Genomic DNA, 23,081 nt, shown 5'->3' with positions numbered 1-23,081 from the left:
GCGTTTCTTCGCAGCCTTCATGCTGAGCTGCAACTTTCCCCGCCGGCCGGACTACGGGGAGGTCACGGTGATGGACCTGCACTCGGGCGGGGTGGCCCACTTCCACTGCCACCCAGGCTATGAGCTCCAGGGCGCCAAGACGCTGACCTGCATCAACGCCTCCAAGCCCCACTGGAGCAGCCACGAGCCCGTCTGCTCAGGTAACTGCGGCCTCGGCGGACAGACGCGGAGGGTGCAGGAGGAGGGGAGGGGCCGAGCCCTCTCCCCGAGCCAGGCTGTGGACACTGGCCTTAGGCTAGGCTCTCACCCCGGGCGAGAAACACTGGGCTGTCCCACCCTGTCCCTGCACCAGCGGCAGATCCTGGCCCACGCTCAGCTATCGAAACAGCAAAACCCTGTTAGAGACTCTCAAAAGTCCTGACGGTGACCAGGAGAGTCTAGGCTGCCCTATTAACTGAGTGCCTACTATGTGCCAGGCCCTGAGCCATGTACAAGGAGAATACTTGGGACAATAAACGTGATTCCTGCCCTCCAGGCATCATAACCAGTGGAATCCGAAAGGCCAATGAGCGCTGGTGATAAATTCTGAGATTTAATTGTTGCAGTAGTGTTCCCCCAAGGCCCTTCGGGATTTTTCTTCTTTTAAACAAAGAAGAAAAAAAAACCCAAACCATAGGGCAGTTGGTCTCTGCGCCTCTCTCCCGTTAATTTGTATCTATGTGTGAAATCAAGGAGGAATTAAGCTTCAATTTGTGCTAAGAAAGATGGATGGGGAGCCACGGCTGGCAAATTGAAACCAAACAGAGCTATCAGTCGGCTTAATAAGCCAAGAAAGGGGAACAGAGAGGAGCCAATGAGGGGCAGCTCGGGGAGGAGGGACGGCCGGCGCCCCATCACGGACAGTGTCCTCCATCTCCGGAGCTCCTGAGCCACAGAACAAGGATCCTGGCTATGTTTTGAGCACCTGCTCTGTGCCAGGGACTGTGCCAAGCTCTCTACACGCATCGCTTCGTTGGTTTCTCACCACGGTTACCTAAGGAGGGTGGAATTATTATCACCATTTTGCAGCGAACTCAGGGTTCAGAGAGCTTCGGTAGCTTGTCCCGGGTGCACAGCAGATACGTGGCCGAGGCCGGGTGTGAACCTCCAGAGCAGGGCTTCTTGGCGACGTCTCTGCCATATGTCACCCCAGAGTCCAGAGCAGAGAGTGATCTACCTTTCTCTCCTACTGCAGGCCCTTATTAGTTCCATGGTCCCCCAAAATCATTTCATGAGAACCAAGTATCTCCCGAGAGTAAGAATAGCACCACCTCTGTGCACGTGCATAGCTCTTCACAGTTCACCAATCATCTTTAATATTTAGTAGATTTTTATGATAGAAGTATATGGTTCTGGTAAAAAAAAAAAAATTTAATTTTCACCCGAGGACATGCTTTTTTATGATTTTAGAGAGAGGAGGGGAGAGGAAAAGAGAGAGAAACATCGATGTGAGAAACATCGATCAGCTGCCTCCCGCACTTGCCCAGACCAGGGATCGAACTCGGAACCCGGGCATATTCCCTGACCTGGAATCAGATCTGTGACCTTTCAATGTATGGGACAATGCTCCAACCAAGGGAGCCACACTGGCCAGGGCTAAAAAAAATTTTTTCAAGAAATACTAAAGTATAGACATTAGGAGCAAATCACTTTTATATTTATGGTGTCAATTGACCCTTGCATATAGCTCATTGAAATAGCTATAGCAGACCATTCTCTAACATTTTTTTACTTAAAATATAGTGAGCATTTTCCTATACTCTCATGTATTCGTTGAGGACATGGTCTTTTACAACTGTGTGAATGGAATGTATTTATTTTACCAAGCACCTGTGAGTAGATATTCATGTTGTTTCTCATTTTTGGCTCTTAGGGGGAAAATCTAGGCATGGACACCCTCATTCATAAATTTCTGTGAAAACCTCTCAGTCTTTTCTTAGAAACTGAGGTTCTGGGAATTTATTCTAGGTCAAAGTATTTGAAAACACCTTGTAGATGTTTCAGCTGGTTGCTCTCCTGGAAGGTCATGCAATTTGCCTTCTACCCAGTCCCGAATGGGAGCATCCATTTCCCATCACCTTCATCAGCTCCGGGTTTTTTGTTTGTTTGGGGGTTTTTTTGGTTGTTGGTTTTTTTTTAATATATCTTTATTGATTTCAGAGAGAGGGAGAGAGAGAGAAACATCAATGATGAGAGAGTCACTGATCGGCTGCCTCCTCCACACCCGCGACTGGGCCTCGAGCCCGCCACCCGGGCATGTGCCCTGAGCGGGAATCGAACCCCGATCACCTGGATCCTAGGTCGATGCTCGAACGCTGAGCCACGCCGGCCAGGCTATTCATGTACTTCTTGATTACCGTTTTATAATTAAGAACCAGGGCACAGCCAGCACCATAGAAGCAGCCTTAAGTCAGAGCCATTCCCTACCATGGAGCACAAGTGGTCATGTTTCCAATGGGGTGAGATCGCCTGTAACACAGGATGAACCCCACCCAGGAGGACAGGGCTTTTCCGTGGTCTCTCTTGCCATCCTGTTTCGCCCACAAAAGAGTAGGGGTGAAGATCAGGAGAGAATAAAATTCTCTCTCTCTCTCTCTGTCTCTCTCCCGTCACTGCTCACTCCTCCTTACTCTCTGCCCCCAGCCCCGTGCGGAGGGACTGTGCACAACGCCACCATCGGCCACGTCCTCTCTCCAAGTTACCCTGGAAACGCCAACGGGAGTCAGTTCTGCGTGTGGACGATCGAAGCTCCGGAGGGCCAGAAGCTACATCTCCACTTTGAGAGGCTGTCACTGCATGAGAAGGACAGGTAAGCCTCTGAGGGTCGGTCCCCAGCCAGCTTCATTCGCTCCCAGGGTGTCAGAATGTGACTGGGGATTTGGCACCTTGAAATGGCTGAAATTCCAGCTCGTGGAAATCAGGAAAGGAATAGCTGGAGAGGATGGCAAAGACCTTAGAGATCAACTTTGATCCATTTCTTTTCCAGGTAAGGAAACTGGGGCATGCAGAGGGGAAGGGGCTTGCCCTGGGTCATCAGCAGGATAAGGCAAGAGGCCGAAAGGGAACCCAGACCCCCCACACTGCCCTGCCCTCTCGTTCTGGCTCCTGAAAATCCCTTTTTTGCACTTGAACAAGGAGAGAGTGTTCATCCGGCGCCTGCTCTGTGCCCGGTCACATACTAGGCCTCACAGAAAACAGGAGAACATTAGGGGATCTTGGGTCCTGGTAAAATAAGAAGTTGACATGGAAAAAAAAATGACTTGTGCACATGAAAGAACTAAGGAGACGTCACGAGGCAACATCTATGTGAGAGCATCTCTGTAGACTCTAAATAACATACGTCGAATCCAGAATCTTAAAACTGTAGCATTCTACGGTCTCACGCTAGAATATCCTTGAATGGTCTTGAAAACTGAGACCTTAGCTGCTTAGGCTTAATGTCTTGGGTTTGGTTCCCTTGGAAACAGAGATGTGACAAAGATATGAGAGGAACTAGTTTGGTTGGGAGCTGGTCCTAGAAAATACTGATAGAGGCATGAGAAGGTGAGCCAAGGGGAAAAGAGGGTCCCGACCGTGTGCATTGCTAAGCAGGGGACTGTGTGGGTGACTGGGCTCTGTCCACCGGGCATCGCTGGGAAACTGTGTCGAGCGTGCCTCAGAGCGGTCCCTTTGGAGGGGAAGGGAGCTGGGCTACGTGTCTACCACCCATCATTGGCCGAAGGATGCTCCCGGCCGCACAGGCTCCCCAGCACCGCCTCCCACCCCCCGAGCTGGCTGAGCTGGCCGACTCTCAGAGACTCTGGGGACAAAGCCAGCAGGGAACGTGTGAGCCGCGAGTGCTGAAGGGACGTGGGTCGGGCGCCAACGGCATCTACGACATTTCCAGAATGCCAGCCCCTTAGAATTCTGGAACCGAACAGACTCGGATCTTAGAATTACAGGGCCCAGGCTTCTTCAGAGTTTCAAAGAGACCATTAACCTCATTAGGGAGGAAGGGATTCTTATAGAAAACACCAGACAACTGAGTAACTTATACCCAGCTGTTGAGTCCACTCCCAGCCCAGTAGCCCGGCTCTACCCTGAACCACTTCTTACCAGTACATCCCAGCTTTAAACTGGGAGTGTAGAAATGAAGCTTTGAAACAGGGCTTCTGGGCAGCCTCAGAATGACCCAGGGAGCTCTTTAAAAAAACAGATTCCCAGTCTTTCCTTCTGGAGGCGGATAGAGAAGCCACGCCTGGGGGCCCTTGGTGCAGGACACGTTCTAACACTTAGACCTTGGGTCTGTCCCTTCTGAGTGCCGCTGGAGATAAACCAAGTTTACATTCGTACTAGACCATGAGAATGGGAAGGAAGAAAGTTAATCAGAATAAGTGTTTTCCGAAAGTTACTGAAATCATGATAGGTGAGCCAGACACACTGGCACTATAGTTTCGCTAGTAGTTTCCACGGGGCCCTGGAGAGGTCTACGGAAGGTACAAGTTGACCTACAGAAGGTGTGACTTAACCACCCCCGGGGAAAACCAGTTCTCACGTGTGCCCACAGGGAGACAGGTTTGTAGTAGCTCCTCAAGTTTAAAAGTCAACACACACAAAATACAGACACTCATGCTAAGAAGAAAAGAGCAATTACCTTTAATTCGTTCCACATACTTTCTTGAGGGAAAAAAAAAAACACAGCTAAAATAACACAATATGTAAGGTGCAAGAGCTTAGAGCTACAGAAGAAATAGGACCTTGATCTAAACCTCAGAAAAAGCTGGGAATGTACATTGGGGTCATATATTGGGCTTTGAATGCCAGGCTGCTTCTAAAGAGCCATGGGAGGTTTTTTTAGTAGAGGAGGGATATGAAGAAAGATTTAAGGATGATTTTTCCCCCCAAAATAAAGTCTTTCTCAACTCTCGTTCCATAATATGCAGCATGAAAGGTGGTTCTCTGGTCAAACATGTTTGGAAGACACCAGGCACCCTATCCCTTGTCTTGAAAGGCAGCCAGCAAAAACACTGACAAGTCCTGCAGGGGGGAAATGTTTAATTTGTATTTAACCCAGCATTTCCCAAACCCGTTTGACTACAGACTAGATATGGATTTGAGACAAAACTGATTACTATTTCAGACAGTCAAGAGACCATAACTGGAAAATTGCTATTTTGGGAAGATTAATCAGCTACAGAGATTCTGAGACCTTGAGGTTTTCCTCCAGAGTGGCCTTCTTTGCCAAAAGCTTTATTTCTTCGAAAAAGGATTCCTGGGGCATGGCCTCCAAGATACAACAGCCAGCAGGGATCAGAGGCTGTAAAGAGGTCCCTCCTCACTCCTGGAGCGGCCTCTAAGTCACCATGGAAACACGGCAAAACGAACCAACTGTGGCTCCAACATTTATGCATTTTAGTGACCTTAGAAATTCAGCTGGGTAACAAAATATAAAGCCTTTTATGGGTCACAGTAAACAAAACTCAGAGGATTTCAGATGCCTGTTTATGAATCCATAAAAATAACTTAACAAATCTGTGTATTCTTTTCTCTACTTGTGCATAATTTCCTTTAAAATCTCAAGGCTAGCAAAGAGTCAAGTTATCAGGTGGTTTGAGGAACAGTAAAACTGAATAGCAACATCCTGCCTAACGCATTTTATTTTTCAGGGCGCTTTCTCCCGTCGTATTTTCAAAGCCCACCTGTAAGATAGGTAGGAAAGATGTTCGAATTCCTCCTTTCGCAGTTGTGGAAACTGAGGCCCAAGATGTGTTGAGATTTATGTAAACTTAGTCGGTGGGGCATTGGAAACTGGAAAGCAGGACCCCTGACTCCCCACACAGTGCTCTTAGCAAAGACAGAGCCTGCTAGGGGCCGAATTGTACCCATTTTACAGATGAAGAAACAGAGGCTCAGAGAGGTGAAGTGTCCTTGTCCAAAGTCACAGAAGTTACAGAGCCGGGATTCTGACTGCCGGACTATATAGACCCCTGTTTCAGGAATGACATTAGCTCATTAATCCCAACTTTTCGATTAGTAATAATAATGAATATCAACTCATTAGCGTGGTTTATTCCATCTTACACATCAGTGTCCCTGCAACCTCAGAATCAATCCACGAGTCTAGGACAGGCATTCAACAGAAAACAAAAGCGCTTCCATTAGGTAGGGAAGCATTTCTGGGCAAGAAAGGGGTGAAGTTGTGATTTAAACCTGGGATGAGAGGTGACCCAAGAAGGCCTCTCAGGGGCCCCCCCTCTCCTCTCCCACTGGCAGGATGATGGTCTACAGCGGGCTCACCAACAAGTCCGCTCTTCTCTACGACTCCCTTCAAACCGAGAGCGTGCCCTTCGAGGGCCTGCTGAGCGAGGGCAATAGCATCCGAATCGAGTTCACGTCCGACCAGGCGCGGGCAGCCTCATCTTTCAACATCCGCTTCGAGGGTGAGGGTCCATGGGGGGCCCCCTCTCCTGGGGTGGTGGTTCGGGGTCAGGGGAAGCCTGAGGAGGTGCTGGGGCTGGGTCCTGGGAGGTAGAAATCTAACTGTCCAAGTATGACCCTTGGACTTCCAAGAACAGACTTAGCTGTACTAATGACAACACCTACTATTTACTGAGCACTTACTATGTGCCCAGTGTCTTATGTCCGGTGTGCATTCGATGGTTACCGCACTGCGACGTGAGAGCTGGTGTTATCTTTTAGATGAGTAAACTGAGGTTAGGGGACTTGAGTGACTTGCCCAAGGCCACCAGTTAAGAGAAAGTGGAGATAAGACTTCTGTCCAGCTTGAGTCTGGACCCTTAAGCTCTGCCCTACTCACCGAGACCTCTTAGAGTCCAGCCGCCTCTGCCTCCAACAGTCATTCGCAGGGGCCTCTCCTGCTCAGCCCCGGCCCTTGGGGATGCCCTTGGGGAGCTTTCTGTTCTGTCTTTCCTAAGAAAACGTGGTCTTTCTCTTAGATAAACTTATGGTTTCAAGTGGCAGAAATCAAGGCTCCTAGTTATGAGACATAGAAAGAATCCTTATGGGATAGTCAGAGGAATTTAAACACGGAAACTCTGCAGGGTTGGGAGGGCAGAGATTCTTAGTTCCATTTTAAATATGGGAAAAAAAAATGAGACCCCAAGAAGCCAAATGAATGGCCCAAGGGCCCTCAGCAGGTCAGCAGGAACCAGATCACAGGGTCGGTGAGTGTTTTCCCGGGAGCACCCCCGAACGTCAGGAAGGACGCAGCCCTGTGAGGGGCCCCGGCTCATCTGAGCTCCTGCCCCCCTTTCGCGCCCCCTCCCCAGCCTTTGAGAAAGGCCACTGCTACGAGCCCTACATTCAGAACGGGAACTTCACCACATCCGACCTGACCTACAACATCGGCACCGTCGTGGAGTTCACCTGCGACCCCGGCCACTCTCTGGAGCAGGGCCCGGCCGTCATCGAGTGCGTCAATGTGCGGGACCCCTACTGGAATGACACGGAGCCCCTGTGCAGAGGTGAGCGGCCCTGAGTTCTTACAATCCTTGATCTCAGACCTAGAAGAGACCTTCAGGTCATGCGGCCCAGTGGAAATTCTCAAAGCCAACATCATAAACACAGCTCATTAGCACTAAAGGTAATTGGGAAAATATGGAAAGACAAAAAGTCACGTCCAGTCCCATTACCCATTCCATAAAAATCACTTCCAGTGCTGTGTCCTTTCTTCCGGCCCACGCGCTATGCAAAGGTGACTTGCTTTGTAAACACGTCACCGTAATCACAGTGGATACACAATATCGTAGCATGGAAATCGATCAGTTTTAAAAGGTGCCTCTTTGCCCAGGCGCAGGCCCTATAGGGGACAGCTCAGTGACAAGATCTCCGCATAGATTTTAGCACCCTGCACCCCCTCTCCGCAGGCGCCCCTTGCTTCCCCATAGTCAGGGCTGCTGAGCCACCCGGGCCTGGATCCCCACGAGTGATGGGGAGAAGCCTGGCCCCTGGCAGCCGCCACCTGGACGGCGGTTGGCGTGAAATAACAGCCCCACCGTGGTGAGGGATTGCTCTCTGTATTAAATGTGCTGGTTTAACAGAGCGGAATTTATTGGTGCTCTGGCCTCTGCCACTTTGAGAACTTTCCAGAGCGGTAAACACAGAGCGGAATTTAAAGGGCCAGGCGCCAGGGACGCTCGTATCTCTGCTTCCAGTTCGGGGCCGGGGCCTCTCACAGTTGCGTTAACGAGGAATTTCCGAGCGCTTGCCTTGGGCCAGGCACTGTGCTGCGTGTGACACGCGTGAGTTCAGTTAGGCTTCAGAACAACCCTTTACAGAGAAAGGAAACTGAGGCTCCAAGAAGTTACCTGCCTTGTCACAGGGTGTGCTGGCGGCAGAGGCAAGACTCGAATCCGGGCCCACCGCTCCCCCTGCACAGGAAAGGAACGGGGCTGTTGAGGCTTCGCGCGGAACTTTGGGCTCTGTCCTTGGTCCTGAAGGACTGCAGCCCATCCTCGCCGCCCTCTGCTCAGGGAGGCAGGCGCAGCCCCATTCAGCCGCCCACAGGCAGGCGCGGGCTTCCCGAGGGGAAGGCCACCGCTGTGCGACCTCAGAGCCCACACCCGTAACCGCTATGCCGTATTGGCTTCCTCATAAATAAAGTGTGTCTGTCTGTCTGTCCGTGTCGTTTACAGCCATGTGTGGCGGGGAGCTGTCTGCGGTGGCTGGGGTGGTGCTGTCCCCAAACTGGCCAGAGCCGTATGCGGAAGGTGAAGATTGTATCTGGAAGATCCACGTGGGGGAGGAGAAACGGATCTTCTTAGATATCCAATTGTGAGTGTTTCTTGGCAGGCCCGCCCCCGACCCATTCAGACTGGGGAAGAAACTGGTCCTACTTCATTCTTTCAACCAATATTAAATAAGCATCTACTATGTGCCAGGGGGTGTGCAGAGAACTGGGTGAAGGAAACAATATCATGCACACAGAGAGAAAGTCCCTGTGCTCAGAAAAGCCTGCCTACTGAAGAAGCAGGCACTCCGTGAGGAAATGCACCAGTGGCTGTGTGCTGGAGCTCTGGTCATTGGTGGAAGCATGAGTGTGTGGCTATGAGATTCCGTAACGGGGGTTTGATATAAAGAGGAAGGTCAGAAAAGCCTTCCTTGGGGATCTGATGCTAAAGCTCAGAACTAAAGGATAAGTTGGAGCGAATGCAGCCAAAAGGAACAGAATATGCAAAGGCCCTGTGGCCAGAGCAAGCACAGCACTTTCAAGGGACTGAATGTCTAGGATTGCCCGGAGCGGGACAGTGTAACACATACTCTCTGCAGTAGTTTATTTCCTATCTGCCTCCCTCAGCTACACCAGGAGGTCCTTGCAGTCAGGGCCTGGCCTGATGTAACTCTGTTCCAGGGTCTAAGATAGAGTAAATGCTCAAGAGATGATTTCTCTGGGAAGAAATGCTGTAGTGAATGGACTTACTGGCTGTGTGGCTGTTTCCTGTACTCAGTGGTGGTGCCTATTAGATGTTCCCATTAAAACTCCCCACCACCAACACCCCAGGGACCAGGGCACTCGCAGCGATCAGGGGGGTGCCTACTCTGAACCAAATGCACCAATGAGAGTTCTGAACATATATATATCCTAGGTAATTCTCACCAAAAAAAAATACCCTGCCAGGCAAAGTGATTATCCTATCACCTGGATTAGGACCACCCAGCTAGCAAGTGGCTGAGCTGAAATTTGAATCCAGGCTTTTGTGGCCGCTCCCCGGCGCTCTTTCTGCATCCCTGCTGAGACGGAGTTGAGAAGGGGACTGAGACAGATGGTGGTGTCTGGAGAAGCAGGAGAAAGGGCTTTGTGACAGACCCAGGCACTGTGGCTGGGGACAGGGGAGTGCCAAGTTCTGAAGAGCCTCTCTGGATGCAGCCGCGACCTTGGGGGTCAGATCTGCGCTCTGATGTGCAAACCCTGTTGGCTGGGAGGCAGGACTCGGGGCAGTCTAGCTCTGCAGAGGAGCCGTGCAAGTGAAGAGGGAAGTTATTTGCAAAATTATTAGTGACTATCTTTTGAGGCTGCCCCTTAGAGACAGGGGAAGTGTCCTCTGAGGCTGTCCCTGGACCTCCTGCTCCAGTTGAGTCAAAGATTTACAGACCGTGCACAGATGCCTCTTGGGGACCTGGAGCCAGGCCAGCCTGGGTCAGAATCCCATCTCCCCCACCTCCCAGCCATGTGACTTTGGGCTTTTCTCTGGGTTCCAGTTTTTCTCAGCTGTCAAGAGGGTCTTGGAACATCGATGTTTCCATGGCAGCTGGAGGCAGGTTTTAAGCATCCCACTGCCTCACTCACTCGCTCCTCGGTGAGCATTTCTCCCCTTTCTCCGATTCTTGTCTCTCTGACTCCTAGAGTCTGGAGTAAAGTGTTCATTCATTCAGGACCTACTTTTTTGAGTGTCTTCTATGAACCAAGCACAATTATTTTATGCACTGGAAAGGCTCTGATGGTTGTTCCTTCAGGGGTAGAGTTTATGTTGGTGATGGGAACTGTGATCTAGTGGGGGGAGTTCAGGGATGCTGCTGGACATCCTACAATGCACAAGACAGCCCTACCACAATTATCCAGCCCAAAATGTCCATAGTGCCAAACTAGAGAAGCCCTCGTCTATGCTGAGACCTGAAAGATAGACAGAAGACGGGCAAAGATGGAGGGGAACAGTGTTCCAGCCCAAAGAAATAGCATGTGCTAAGGTCCGGAGGCAGGAAAGCACCATTCTGTTCTCGTTTGTCCACAGTATCGAGCATGTGCTGAGCGCTTAGGGCATCCCAGGCATTCCCATCCCAGGCGCCTTCACAATAGGCAGATGCGGGCTGTTCCGTGAGTAGCTCCATTTTACAGATGAGTAAACTGAGGCTCACACGGAAGAGGGACTATGATCACCCCGCTGGGAAGTGGTGGAGCTAGGATTCAAACCCTGCTGCTGTGTCTCTAGGGTCTGGGATGTTCACCAGCTTGAAAGGAGTTGGAGGATGCCCTGTGTATCCAGAGCTCAGCGATACAGGAGTGGCCTCGCTGAGGGAGGACCGCCAGGCAGCAGGGGAACCAGGCAGGGCCTCGAAGGTTGCACTGGGGAGCCTGGATTCGCCCCAATTGGGTGGCAGAAGAAGGGTGCTGAGCAGTTAATAGGACTAAAGCTTTGCAGAAGGGAGCCCGGTCCCCCAGTCGCCAGCGCGAGGCTTTCTCTGGCAAACTCTGGCACACACTTGGCAGAGTGGCATCTGGACCTGGCACCTCCTCCCTCCCACAGAGGGAGCGAAAATAGCATCTCACCAGCGAGGGTTACGCGAGGCCCCGAGAGCTGCTGGGTTTAATTTATCTCGTTTGGTTTCCGCTGACAGTTTTAGTAAACCAATTTGGGTTTGATAGTAAAAATAATTTTGTCCTCAGGGCCCCTCAGTCCTGCCTAAGTGTCTGCGATTGTTATTTATCACAGTGGCCAGGAAGGGAGCATCTGAGCAGTGGTCTGAGGTGGGTGGGTGGCCCCTAGAAGGCCCTGGGCGGTGTTTGCCGAGTCATGAGGACATAGTGGCGTGTGCCTGGCGTGTGGGGACTCTTTTCTCCCCATCTACTGGGTGGGTGTGTTGGTGCTGTGGGCATTTAAGATGATGATTTTAACGAGGCATCATTTATAAAGGACCTACTATGTGCGGGGCCCCGAGCTGCATAGTTTATATCCACGAGCAAAAATGAACATGTGTATTATTATGTAGCGATAATAATTGCATCATTTAGAACTAATGTGAGCAGAGATAATTACAGAGGGCTGAGGACCCAAATTAGATAATGTATGCAAAGCACACTGCATGGGGGCAGGCGCACAGTTGGTGCTTCATAAATGGAGCTCCGATTACCAAGGATCCTTATAAGGCAGATATTATCACCATTATGTTGTGGGTTGGAAATGACTGCACAGAGAGGTTAACTGGCTTCCTCGGGTCACACAGCTAGGAAAGGACAGAGCCAGGTTTGCGGACACACCGAAGCCTCCATTTTCATTGACTTGAACAGCCTTTGGGGAGACCAGCGATATGTCTGTGATGAAGCAGGGGGGCTCCCAGGCCTCGCTCAAGTTCAAGAAGGGCAGTAGGGCCACGAATAGACCTGGTGAGAAGCAGGCTACGTGCTGTGGATGGCGGGGTGGGGATGGGGAGGTAGCGGGGCGCTGGATTTGTCTCTGCAGGTTGTGAAAATGTCACAGAGAGGGTGACATCCAAGCAGAATCTTGAAGAGTGCCAGGCGGTCACGCTGTAATGGGGGCGGGGCTCTCCAGGAGGGGCCCATGAGAGTAAAAGGCTCAAGCAAGTGGAGACAGTGACTGTCAGGCACCAGATGGATGCCCCGGAGTGCAGCCGTAATTAGGGTTACCCACCTTGCACTGGTGGTGTTGGAGGTGGGAATGGGGGTGCATAACCTTAAAATGAGCCAGGGACCCCCAGGTTAAACCTCCTTCATACCCCAAATACCTGGTCCCTAACCCATCATGAACCTCCTGGCTCCGTCAGGAATCTGCCACTTACTCTGAAACACAACTGAGCGTGAACCTTTTAAATCCTTCAGGATCTGTTCAATCTCACTCGCTCTCAAAATAAAGCATAGGAAGGCAAATAAAACGGCTAAGGAATGATCGGCGAAGGCATCAATGAATGGGAGACCTGGGAGGGCCCAGAGAGGGGAGGTAACTTACGTAGCATCACACAGCCAATCAGACTTAGGACCAGAAAGACGGCCTGGGTGTGGCTGCGGAGCTGAGCGCAGAGGCCACAACCTGCAAAATGCCACGTGGCAGAGGCGCTGCAAGAGCTCCCAGCGTCCAGAAGAGCTGCAGTTCAACCCCAATTCTGCTGCTCACCAGCTCTGTGGCCTCGGGTGGTGTTACCTGCCTCAGTTTATCCCCAGAGCCTGGCCCCCGGGACGTGCTCGATAAATATCCCTTCAATTTTTACAAGAGAGAGATGGTGAGTGTGGAAGTTAATCGAATAACGTGTAAAGGTCTTAGTAAGGTTTCTGACATAAAATAGAAAAATAATCACAGCCTACTCTGTTTTCGCCCCCCTTATATGCCAGATTTTATGCTAAACACCTGGCATGCATTCTTTCATGGGTGATGGTGGCCATCGTTATCATCATCAAAATCAATGTCTGAGGTTTATTGAGCATTTACTATCTGCCAGTTACTAAGGGCTTTATCCGTCTCAAGTCATATACCTCTTACAAAGAAACCTATGTGGTATCGCTATGACTAGCCCCCTTTTTACAAATAAAGAAACTGAGGCTTAGAGAGGTGAAGTCGTTTGCCAAGGTCACACAGATAGGAAGAGGCCAAGTCCAAACTCGAACTCAGGCCTCTGGGGCCCAAACCAGTTATAACCACATGATAAATGGTAGTGAGGTGACCCATGAGAGAGAAAACCCAAACCCCATCTTACAGAAGAAGAAACTGAGGCTCAGAGAGGTGCCCCCCCCCCCCCATGTCCTGGGCACCTCTTGCAAATGTACATGTATCTCTGAAAGAAAAAGTTTCCACCAAGCTCCAGTCTGCCTTCCTGCGCCACTGCAAAGCCCAGCCCTAAATCTCGCCCTGTTTATGGGCCCCAGCACAGTTCTTTAACCAGGAAATAAAAGGACCTAATAACAAAGCTCGATAACTATGTGATTGATGGCTGCAGAATATTTCTCTTCAGCTGCTGCCAATCTGCTCCGTGCTAAGTTAATTCCACGCCCTAAAAATTAAGTGCCATGTCCAGAGGCACTTCGGTCCTTCGGTGATATGGCTGTTTCGGGCTGCGGGGATTCAGTGTGAGAGCCAGGCGAGAAGGACGAGTCAGGAGTCAAGGGCAGCACTGGCCCCAGAAGCGCAGGTTTTCAGACACCAGCAGAAATCGTGGGAGAAACAACCACCACAGACATAAAAACCTTCCAGTCCATCAGCAGAGGGAGATGGGATGTCCCCAGAACCAAAGTTCTAAGGAATCCTGGAAGGAAGAGCTAAGTTCTTAGAGCCCAAATTCCATCGTGTTGCTGATGAAGAAACAGGCCCAGGGCTGGGAAGAGGCTGCCCCCAGACCATCCTGTCAGTCAGCTCTGGCTGCGTAACAAATTACTCCAGATGCAGCGGCGTGGAACAGCAAGCTGGTAGCGTTGCTCACGGGTCTGCAGGTCAGCAGGGTGATTTTTCTGGTCTCGGCTGGTTCACTCGTGTCTACGGGCAGCTACGGGTTGGGTAGGTGGCTGTGTGGACTGTAGCTGACCTTTCTCATGTATTTGGGGAGAGGTGGCTGTCAGGGGGTCTAGGCAGGCCCGGGCGGAGATGGTTCGTCTTGGCTACATGTGTTTCTCCTCCGCCAACAGCTAGCTCAAGCCTCTCCCCGTGGTGTCTGGCCAGGGTTCCAAGACAGCAAGTGGAATCATTAGCGGCCTCCTGAGCCTAGACCAGCGGCATCACGTCTGCCACATCCTACGCAAGGGCCAGCCCAGATCCACGGGGTGGGGAAACAGGCTCCATTTCTTGATGGCAAGTGCTTCAAAGCCTCGCTGCAAAGGGTGTGGACACAGAGAGGGGCAGAGCCTTGAAACCATTTTTGCACTCAAGCTGCCACAGCCAAAGGAGAGCGGAGGTCAGAACTCAGGTCTCCTGGCTCCAGCCCAAAGCTCCAAATGACATGACTGTGTGCAGTGTCCCTGAGTGGCCATGATTATCCCCATTGTACAGATGAGGAAACCGAGGCTCAGAGAGGTAAAGCAATTCGCCTACGATCCCCCAGCTAGGAAGTGAAGGAGAGAGGATTTGTACCTAAGGCTTGGTCCTGGCATTTAGAAGGCTCAGAAAATGTTTCCCTCTCTACACAATGCTTACATCGAATGGGAGGACACCCTGGAAAGATCCTGAATTTTCTCAGAAAGAGGAAAAGGCCTCTACCTGTGGGAAGAGACTTGGGTTCAGATCCCAGCTCTTCCACTCATTGGCCCTGTGACCTTGGATAAGTCATTTCACTACGTTATTTACAGCTCTCAACAATATTATCTCCACTTTACAGGTGAAGATATTGAGGCTCAGAGAGGTTAAGCCACTTACTCAAGGTCACCCAACTAGAAACCAGCACGTCTAGGATCTGAATCCAGAGCCCATTCTTTTAGCACTGTTTCTTGAAATGGAGCGAAAACACCAGGGTGGCTGAGGGCTGATTTCTTAGCAGGCGAAGCAGCCCGGAGGGGTTGGGTTTCCCGGGTCCAGCGCTGGGTGTGGGTCGTTGACCCTGAGGAAGCTCTGTCTGCCTCCTTCTGAGATGGCTCAGTCCGAGGATGTGGAAATGGGAAGCAGCTCAGCCCGTGGGGTGGTCCCAGAGGAAAGGCACGCCCAGCACAGGAGGGGGGTCTCTTTCTCCCCTTTCCTTTGGGGGATAAGAGAATCGATTGAGAAGAGAGAAAAAAGCCTGCAGAAGCGGAGACTGGGCCTCATCCCCACGGGAGCCTCGGAGCAGCCGCTTTCAGCCCTGGCTGCCTCCTGGATCTTTACGCGACGCTGACGCCAGGTCCCCACCCCGGAGGTGCTGAGGGTCTCATTCGTCTGGGGGTGCAGCCTGCACGTCATCTGAGTTTTTCAATCTCCCCAGGGATGCTCCTGCGCAGCCAGGACGGAGAACCACTGGGCGAGGGCTGGGCCCCGGCTCTGCCATCGACGAGCACTCGGTGCAGGGCAAGGGGGGGGACTCAGATAGAAATGAGAAAACTTCATTTTTTATGCTTTCAGGTGTCCTTTTAGGGAGCCAAAAAGATTGGTTTTCTGGGTCCTCCCTGGAATTGGCTTCTTGTGCTGTCTGCCATTTTATCAAATTAAATTGAAACCAAATTAGCACTGGGCCGAAGGGTCCCTCCGCAGTCCCGCGGTGCCGGGCGCGTCTGGTGCTGGCTGTGTGGCACCGTGAAGGAGCAGAGGCCAAGGGACCCGGGCCTGGCTGGGCTCAGTTGACCCCTCTGTCAAATGGGACCACTAACCTTCTCTCTGACCACCTTGCTATGTGATTGACGGGATCTGATCAGAAATGGACCCACAGAAACTCTGAACAGGTGTGTTTTGGGGGTTTTTTATGGCCTTTCAGAAAAACGTGTGTTTTATCAAAGTTTAATGCACCTCCAAATGCATGTATAGATTTTGGTTTTCTTTTTTCCCTTATTTAAATCCCAGGGTGTATTTCATCACCATTTCTGTTGTCCCGTGGAGATCCTGCCTTAATTGCAAGAGGCTATTTTCTTAGGAAAGCCATTTAATAATCCCCTCCAGCCTCAGTTTGCTCATCTGGAAAACGGAGATAAAGTCACCGTAATTCACTGATGTAAACGACATTTCTTTCACCTGTGCTGAGCCCTGCACTGGGTTCAGAGCTATGCGGGCCAGGAGCAGGTGGCCTCGGGGGGCTCGCAGCGCCGTGTGAGAGCTCACCCGGGCGGGGGGGGTCCTGTGGGTTCAGCGCTGAGGCTCTGCCTTCCAAAGTCGGAGGTTTGGGCTCTGGCTCTCCTGGGTGACCAGCTCTTTGAGCTTCAGAGTGTCTCTTCACCCCTGGGTGCCTCGGCTTGCTTATCTGTGGCATGGGCGGCAACGGTAGTGCTTACAGTGTTGTCTGATTAAATGAAATGGGGTGTGTGGGGTGCCTAGAACAGCTCCTGGCCTGTAGGAAGCCTTACCAGGACCTTGGCCAGGTATTAAATCACTGAAAATGTCAGGTGGGGTGGGGAGCAGAGAGGGGCCTTGAGGAATTAATAAAATGCCAAGCAGAGAGGGGAGAAGAAGCATCCCAGGTAGAGGGACCAGCATAGGCCGAGGCGGGTCTCGAGCTAAGGCCTACAGAGGGTCTGGGATGCCAGGGTGTTTGAGGCAGCAAACGGGGGGGGGGGGGGGGCTGCCTGGGGACCTCCCTGCGGCCCTGAAAAGCCGAGAAACCGCACTTTATTCCGGGGGCTAGTTTTTGCTCTTTCCGCAGTCCGCTCTCTATTCCCCGCCCCTTCTTTTCCGTACCCCTCAAACGTCTTATAAACAGCTTTGCCTTTTCACTCGGCTTGCTGAATAGCGTCCATGAAATTAGAAGTTGGATGTGCGAGCCGCCTAGTTATCTATTTTTCTAATTCATATTTAAATAAAGACGTAACCACAAGACATTTTCAGATGTTTGTCGAGCTAAGATGGTCCCGTGAACACCCCTGGGGAAAGCCTTTTAAAGGCCAGGTTTCTAGGCAAAAAGGTCAGACGTTGGTTTAGAAAGAAAGAAAAGCCACGTGGCTTGGTCAGCGTTTCCTTCTGCGCCTTCTGGGGAATAGAAACTCAGCTCCACACTTGCGAAGCTCACCCACCTCCTTCCCAGGCGCATCCGGGCTCCTGATTGGTTGGGGCCAGTCTGGGGGGCACCCCGCGGGGAAAATAGCAGCCTGTGCCACGCTTGGGCGTACACTGCCCTCTACAGGCCAAGACAAGAGTTGTTTCGCCAGGAAAAAGCTTGTTCATCTGTGGGGTTTAAATTTGCATTCCCTCCTGGCCTCTTCCTGCTGTCTAGGCCCTAGCGGGGGAAAAAATAATGAGGGTCCTTCAGGCTGTTTTTATCTGTTTTTGAAGAAATAATACATTCGCATGATTCAAAATCCAAAGGGACAAAGGGTCTGCTGTGAAAGTTGTTTCCCACCTTTCCGCCCTGGGGGCAACCACTGGAACTAGTTTCTTACGGATCCTTCCCAGACTCTTTAAATATTTCGAAAGCCATTAGAGAAATCTCATATCTACCAAAATAAAGCTACCGAGCCTCGGTAACCAGTTTAGCACTGATTTTTTTTTTTTTACATCTTCTCTCATACACGATCGATAAAGGGAACAAAACAAGACAAATTTAATTGTTACCAAGAGATGTGTATTTCGGAGACAAAAATCTTTGTAAAACAGGGAATCTGTAAAGAGGAGAAATGTTACCATCGTGGAGGAAAGCATGTGGGAAATCACGGGTTTAGTCGAATACACTTTAGCGTTGATGTCGTAAGAGCAAAGGACCTACCGGGGGCCAGGGGCAGTCAGATGGGACTCCCCCCTCTTGGAGATGTTATTTGTGATTTTTTTGTTCGCATTTTCTGATACAAGGCTGAACCTGGGCACGCTTATTGGAGATGAGTCCATGGCTCTCAGGAAACATCCTGCAAAATAGGGGTTCGTGTCTCAGGCTTGGGCAGCTGACCGACCTGGGTTTGAATCCTAAGTCTTATTTTTATGTGGCCTTGGGCAAGTGGCTTCTCCCAGTTGAGCCTCAGTTTTTTACCTATAAAATGGGACAATCCTACGTCTCTGTTTGTGACTTTGCCGTTGTTTGAGTGCTTAACGCTCGGGAGGCAGCGTTGCTGTTACTCAAGAGCCAAACGGTAGAATAAAGCCAAGTTGTGCGCTGCCTGGAGCCCACTGTTACCAGGGAGCCGGCTGTGAAGTCGGCTCAAGGGGTAAATACCCTTCATCTGCCGAGTCTCACACCAGCCTGATCCAGCACTTTCAGAAGCGACGGATGTTTTCAAGGTACTTAGAGCTAAGAGGCTCTTTCCCTACCATAGGTGGAGAGCTGGCATCAACCCTACGGTTTCTCCCGCCAGATAGGCTCCCTGGCAGGTTCTTTCTGCCAGAGCATTTATTGAGCACCTATTGTGTGCAAATAGGTGGCAGCTCCGGAATCCAGTACAATAGGCATTAGGGGCTGTAGCCTGAACGGAGACTGGCAGGGGGTAGGAGTCCAGGGGCCCAGTCTCAAGCCACATGGGCAAAGCGAGCAGACAGCTTTGATCGGGAGAGGCTGTTCGTCCGGCGGGGCAGGGGAAGCTGATGGAGGTCACAGTCTCCTGCAATTAGAGGCTCCCTAAGCCACCCCTGGGGACAGCTTTACATGAGGGATGGTGGGAGGTGCTGTGGGAGATGCTGTGGTGAAAAAAGTGCATCCCCTGCCCCCTGGAGAGAAATCTTCAGCTGCGTACGCCGAGTTTCTGCCCAAGCTGGATGAAGCTGTCAGGGTGGAGGGCTACTGCCAGTCTGCCTGAGTTCCAGAAACTTCACCCGGGGCCCCTTCCTAGACCGCCTCTCTCCTCTGCTGTGAATTGCTGAGTCAGGGGGCCCTTAATAAAAACGCTTCACTGTCTCCCACTCCCAGCACGATGACATCCTGACCCCTAAACTTGGCTGTCTAAGCCCCTCAGGGTCTGCCTCGCACAGGTGTCTCCAGGTTCTTGTCTCAGGAACCACGACCTCTCCCCCTTCCTCCCTCTGCCTGGGGCTTTGCTTTCTCCCCACGTCTCTGCTCATCTGCCTCACGGTCCCCAACTCTTTCTTAAGAATCAGAAGCAAGCATCACCTCCTCCAGGGAGGCCTCCATGATGCCCCCAATCTGAGCTAACACCCTCCACTGCACTTACCTTGATCATAACTCCTACCACCATCCCTGGCTTACTCGTGTGCGACTCCTCATGTCTTCTGAGCACAGCACAGTGCCTGGCACGTAGGTGCTCAAAAATATTAGGGAGAGGGACACTAGAAAAGGAGGGATGTTAGAGAGAAAGGGAAGAGAGAGGGGACTAGGAGAGAGGCAGGAAAGAGGCATGTTAGTGTCTACCCATGATTGGTGCAAGTTGGCATCCTCTCTATCAGGGATCAGTTTACCCAGGACGCCTCACACGCGCTTCTGTGGCTCATGGAAGTGCTTTCCGGACTATCATCTGTCCATTGCAGTCCAAATACTTAGCATCGAGGTGCTTTCTTGAGTTCAAGGCCTTGAATGCTATGATTAGTGAGTGACAGCAGGCTTGAGCAGCCCTCCCCCTGCCCCGCCCTCTAAGTATAACGGACTAGCGGGCTGATTGTAAGGAATTTTCCGCATGATATATGGGAGGATCATTTCACTGAACACGAAAATGCGAACGATAATTAGCAAGCGGTCAGCATGTTCCGCATGGCCACTCCCCCAGCAGGTAGCCCCGAGCCCAGCGCTTCGTTTCACCCACAAAACGGTGGTTGATGGGGGTACCGAGGGCAGTTCCACTTACGATGCAGCATTTGACTCCGTGCAGGGAAGACGATCTCACGAATGAGTCTTTAACAGCCCAGTCCAGCCCCCCAGCCTGTGTGCTAGGCTTGCAGGAAGGATCAGCATGTCCTGATCGCATTGGGAGCCCGTCCCCGCCTCAACCTCGGTTCCTAGCCTGGGACCTGGCACCTAATATGTCTCTAAAAAGTGTGTGTTGCCTGAAAAAATAAATCGAAAGCTCATTGAAAGCCCCTAACTTTGCCTCACTAAACCCCCTTCTCTCTGCCCCTAAGCCTGAACCTGAGCAACAGCGACATCCTGACCATCTACGATGGTGACGAGGTCATGCCCCACATCTTGGGACAGTACCTCGGAAGCAGTGGCCCCCAGAAGCTGTACTCGTCCACGCCAGACCTAACCATCCAGTTCCACTCGGACCCTGCCGGCCTCATCTTTGGGAAGGGCCAGGGATTTATCATGAACTACGTAGGTAGGTGTCTCATCCGGTCAAATTTTTAATTTGTATTTACATACAGGTTAAGATGATTTCCTGTCGATATGTATCTTTTTGGGGGTGGTTTGTGCTTCACGGGTCTTTGAATGTGTTATAGCACAGGAAATAGCTGTAGTTTTTAAGACCTTAGTCAGAAGGAGCAGGGTTTGAGCCTTAGTACTGTTATCCACAGCTTTGTGACCTGGGGCAAGTCACTTAACCTCTCTGAGCCTCCTTTTGGTTGTCTGTAAAGTCGGAATAGTGATACCTACTTCACAAGGTTGACACCAGGACTTTGTAGATAAAGCCTCATAACTTGAGGATTCATCACGTTTCATTTGTTGTCAGCTGGGACTTTATTTCGCCAACACTGTCCTATGTTGGCAGCTTCTCAAAGCAATATTGTCATCATCCCTCCTGAACTGAAGCTCGGCTCTCCCCTAAGGACTCTCCTTCCCCTGCAGCCCCATCCAATGGAGACAGCCCGTTCTCTCCCACCTCCCACACTTTAGGACCAATAGGTGCAGGTGGTGTCTTTCTTGACCTTCAGTGTGGCCTCCAAACCATTTATCTCCCCCCATATTTTTTTTTTTTTTAATTGATTTTTGGAGCAAAAGGAAGGGAGAGCGAGAGAGAGAGAAACATTGATGTGAGAGCGTAACATCAATCGGCTGCCTCCTGCACACCACGTACCGGAGATCGAGCCCCAAACCCGGACGTGTGCCCTGACCGGGAATCAAACCGGCAACCTCTGGGGCACAGGATGACACTCAACCAACTGAGCCACCCAGGCCAGGAACTTTTTATTTCCAGCTGGTGGCCATTTCTCATCCCTGCCTTCTCTACAGGCACCTGTCAGAGTGGCAAACACAAGTGTTATCTTCTTTCCTATGTTTCTCAGGGGACTTTTCACCCTGGATTGTGTGCTAAATATGTTGCGTGTTATTGCTGCTCCTTTGCATGGGCTTTCCACTCCTGCCAGGCGAGGTGCCCTCCCGAGTCAGCCGCCTTTGGAGGGAGAGTTTCTGGTGACTCAGCTTCAATCTATCCTTAGACTTTTCCCCTTTCCCGGCCAGGAGATGAGGTCATAGTTTTGCTCCTCTGTCTCCTCTGCTGCCCAAGTCAGTCTCCCTAAACTGCATCCAGCTTGACAGCAGAAATGCAACTCCATCCGAGGCTACCCAAGGTTGACCAGAACGTCTGGCCCGTGTTCACTTGGCAACATCTTGAAGAGACAGGGCTCTTGTTCAATGAAGCTGAAACTTAGATCTGTGTGACAATTTGAAGTTGGCAAGCACTCTTCCATATATTATTTTATTTCATCTTCCAAGGCATTGTCTTCATTTTCCACACAGTTTGCTTCACAAACATCTCGTGACACCTCCTATGTGCCAGACCCCACACTAGGCACCAGGATCTGGGAACGAACCAAATACTCTCCCTGCCCTTGAGCTCCTAGTGGAAAGACGAGAGGGGGTCTGTTAACAGGCAGTGTCAGAATCATGTCTGGATGCGGTGGGAGAAGCCAGCGCGGAGCTCCAGGGACCGCTTCCCAGGGGTACACAGCCTGGCTAACGTGGGGAACACACACAAAAGAAAGCACAGTTCTATTTGTTCTTATTTCTGTTAAAGAAACACCCAGTTAATTTTACAGGGGAGGCAAGCGGGCCTCTGTGTTTAGTTATGATGCCAGTCAATTGCTGGTGGCCACCAATGTTGAAGACCGCATTGAAAAGAATTCAGAGGAGGTGGCTCTGGAAGCCAGTGGGAAAGAATGGCGTGATTGATTAGTGATGTCTGCCACGGCATGGGAGAGGGGTTTGCTGCCGTAGGTCTAGATTTAACCAGACAGGGATGAGATTCCCATTCATTAGAGGAACCAGATGGAAGGGTCAGGGGTTTCTGTGGTCATCCAGAGAATTCTGAAGCTCCCAGACTGATCTCGAGGCCTAACGCCCAGCTCTGGAAGTTGGTCGAGGCTCTTCTGCTACGGCAGCTGTCAGAACCTTCCACAGGCACACTCTGGGCTCACGTGGCTCTGACCCCCCATAATCCTCCTTTGCACAGATAGAAGCAAATACCCATTCCTCTCACTGCTTCTTGTGCTTTGCTGGTGTCTTTGGCCAAGTGCATGGGAGGGAAGGGAATAAAAAAGCAGAGAGGAGTAAGCACTGTTTTTCAAAGAGATATGGGTCACTTGTGCATTTATTCCTCTAACCCTAGGATAATAAATAAGCTCTGTATTGTAGGTCAACTCCAGCCAAATGACAGTGGCTCCCTGGAGTGCTGTGTTGAGAAGGACTGGAGGGTTTCCGCTTGACTCAACGAAAGAGATTGCTGTGATTGATTAGTGATGCCTGCCATGAGCATAAGACTGGTAACTGGCAGCATGTATTCAGTGCATTTGGGTATTTCTTTTGCCCGAAATTTGGACCATAGCACTGACCTTGACCATAAAAACTAGAATCATGACCCCTGTTTTCCTAATGCCTGGCATATGGTAGGTGCTCACAGAATTTTAGTCAAA

The 23,081-nt window shown here is 51.0% G+C and overlaps 1 protein-coding gene across 3 annotated transcripts in view; it reads left to right on the top strand.

The window, feature by feature from the left end:
• Positions 1-23,081, top strand: part of SEZ6L (seizure related 6 homolog like) — a 118,796-nt gene that overhangs the window by 79,386 nt on the left and 16,329 nt on the right. For all 3 annotated transcript variants that reach the window (XM_087828813.1, XM_087828812.1, XM_087828811.1), the window contains exons 5-10: positions 15-200; positions 2,683-2,848; positions 6,292-6,458; positions 7,308-7,502; positions 8,673-8,811; positions 20,355-20,551. In XM_087828813.1, the coding sequence (XP_087684939.1) occupies positions 15-200; positions 2,683-2,848; positions 6,292-6,458; positions 7,308-7,502; positions 8,673-8,811; positions 20,355-20,551 (1,050 nt within the window). The remainder of the gene's footprint in view (positions 1-14; positions 201-2,682; positions 2,849-6,291; positions 6,459-7,307; positions 7,503-8,672; positions 8,812-20,354; positions 20,552-23,081) is intronic.

This window comes from Miniopterus natalensis, chromosome 20 (assembly GCF_054644295.1).
Source record: "Miniopterus natalensis isolate mMinNat1 chromosome 20, mMinNat1.hap1, whole genome shotgun sequence".
NCBI lineage: Eukaryota > Metazoa > Chordata > Mammalia > Chiroptera > Miniopteridae > Miniopterus > Miniopterus natalensis.
This window is presented reverse-complemented; position numbering and strand designations above follow the sequence as displayed.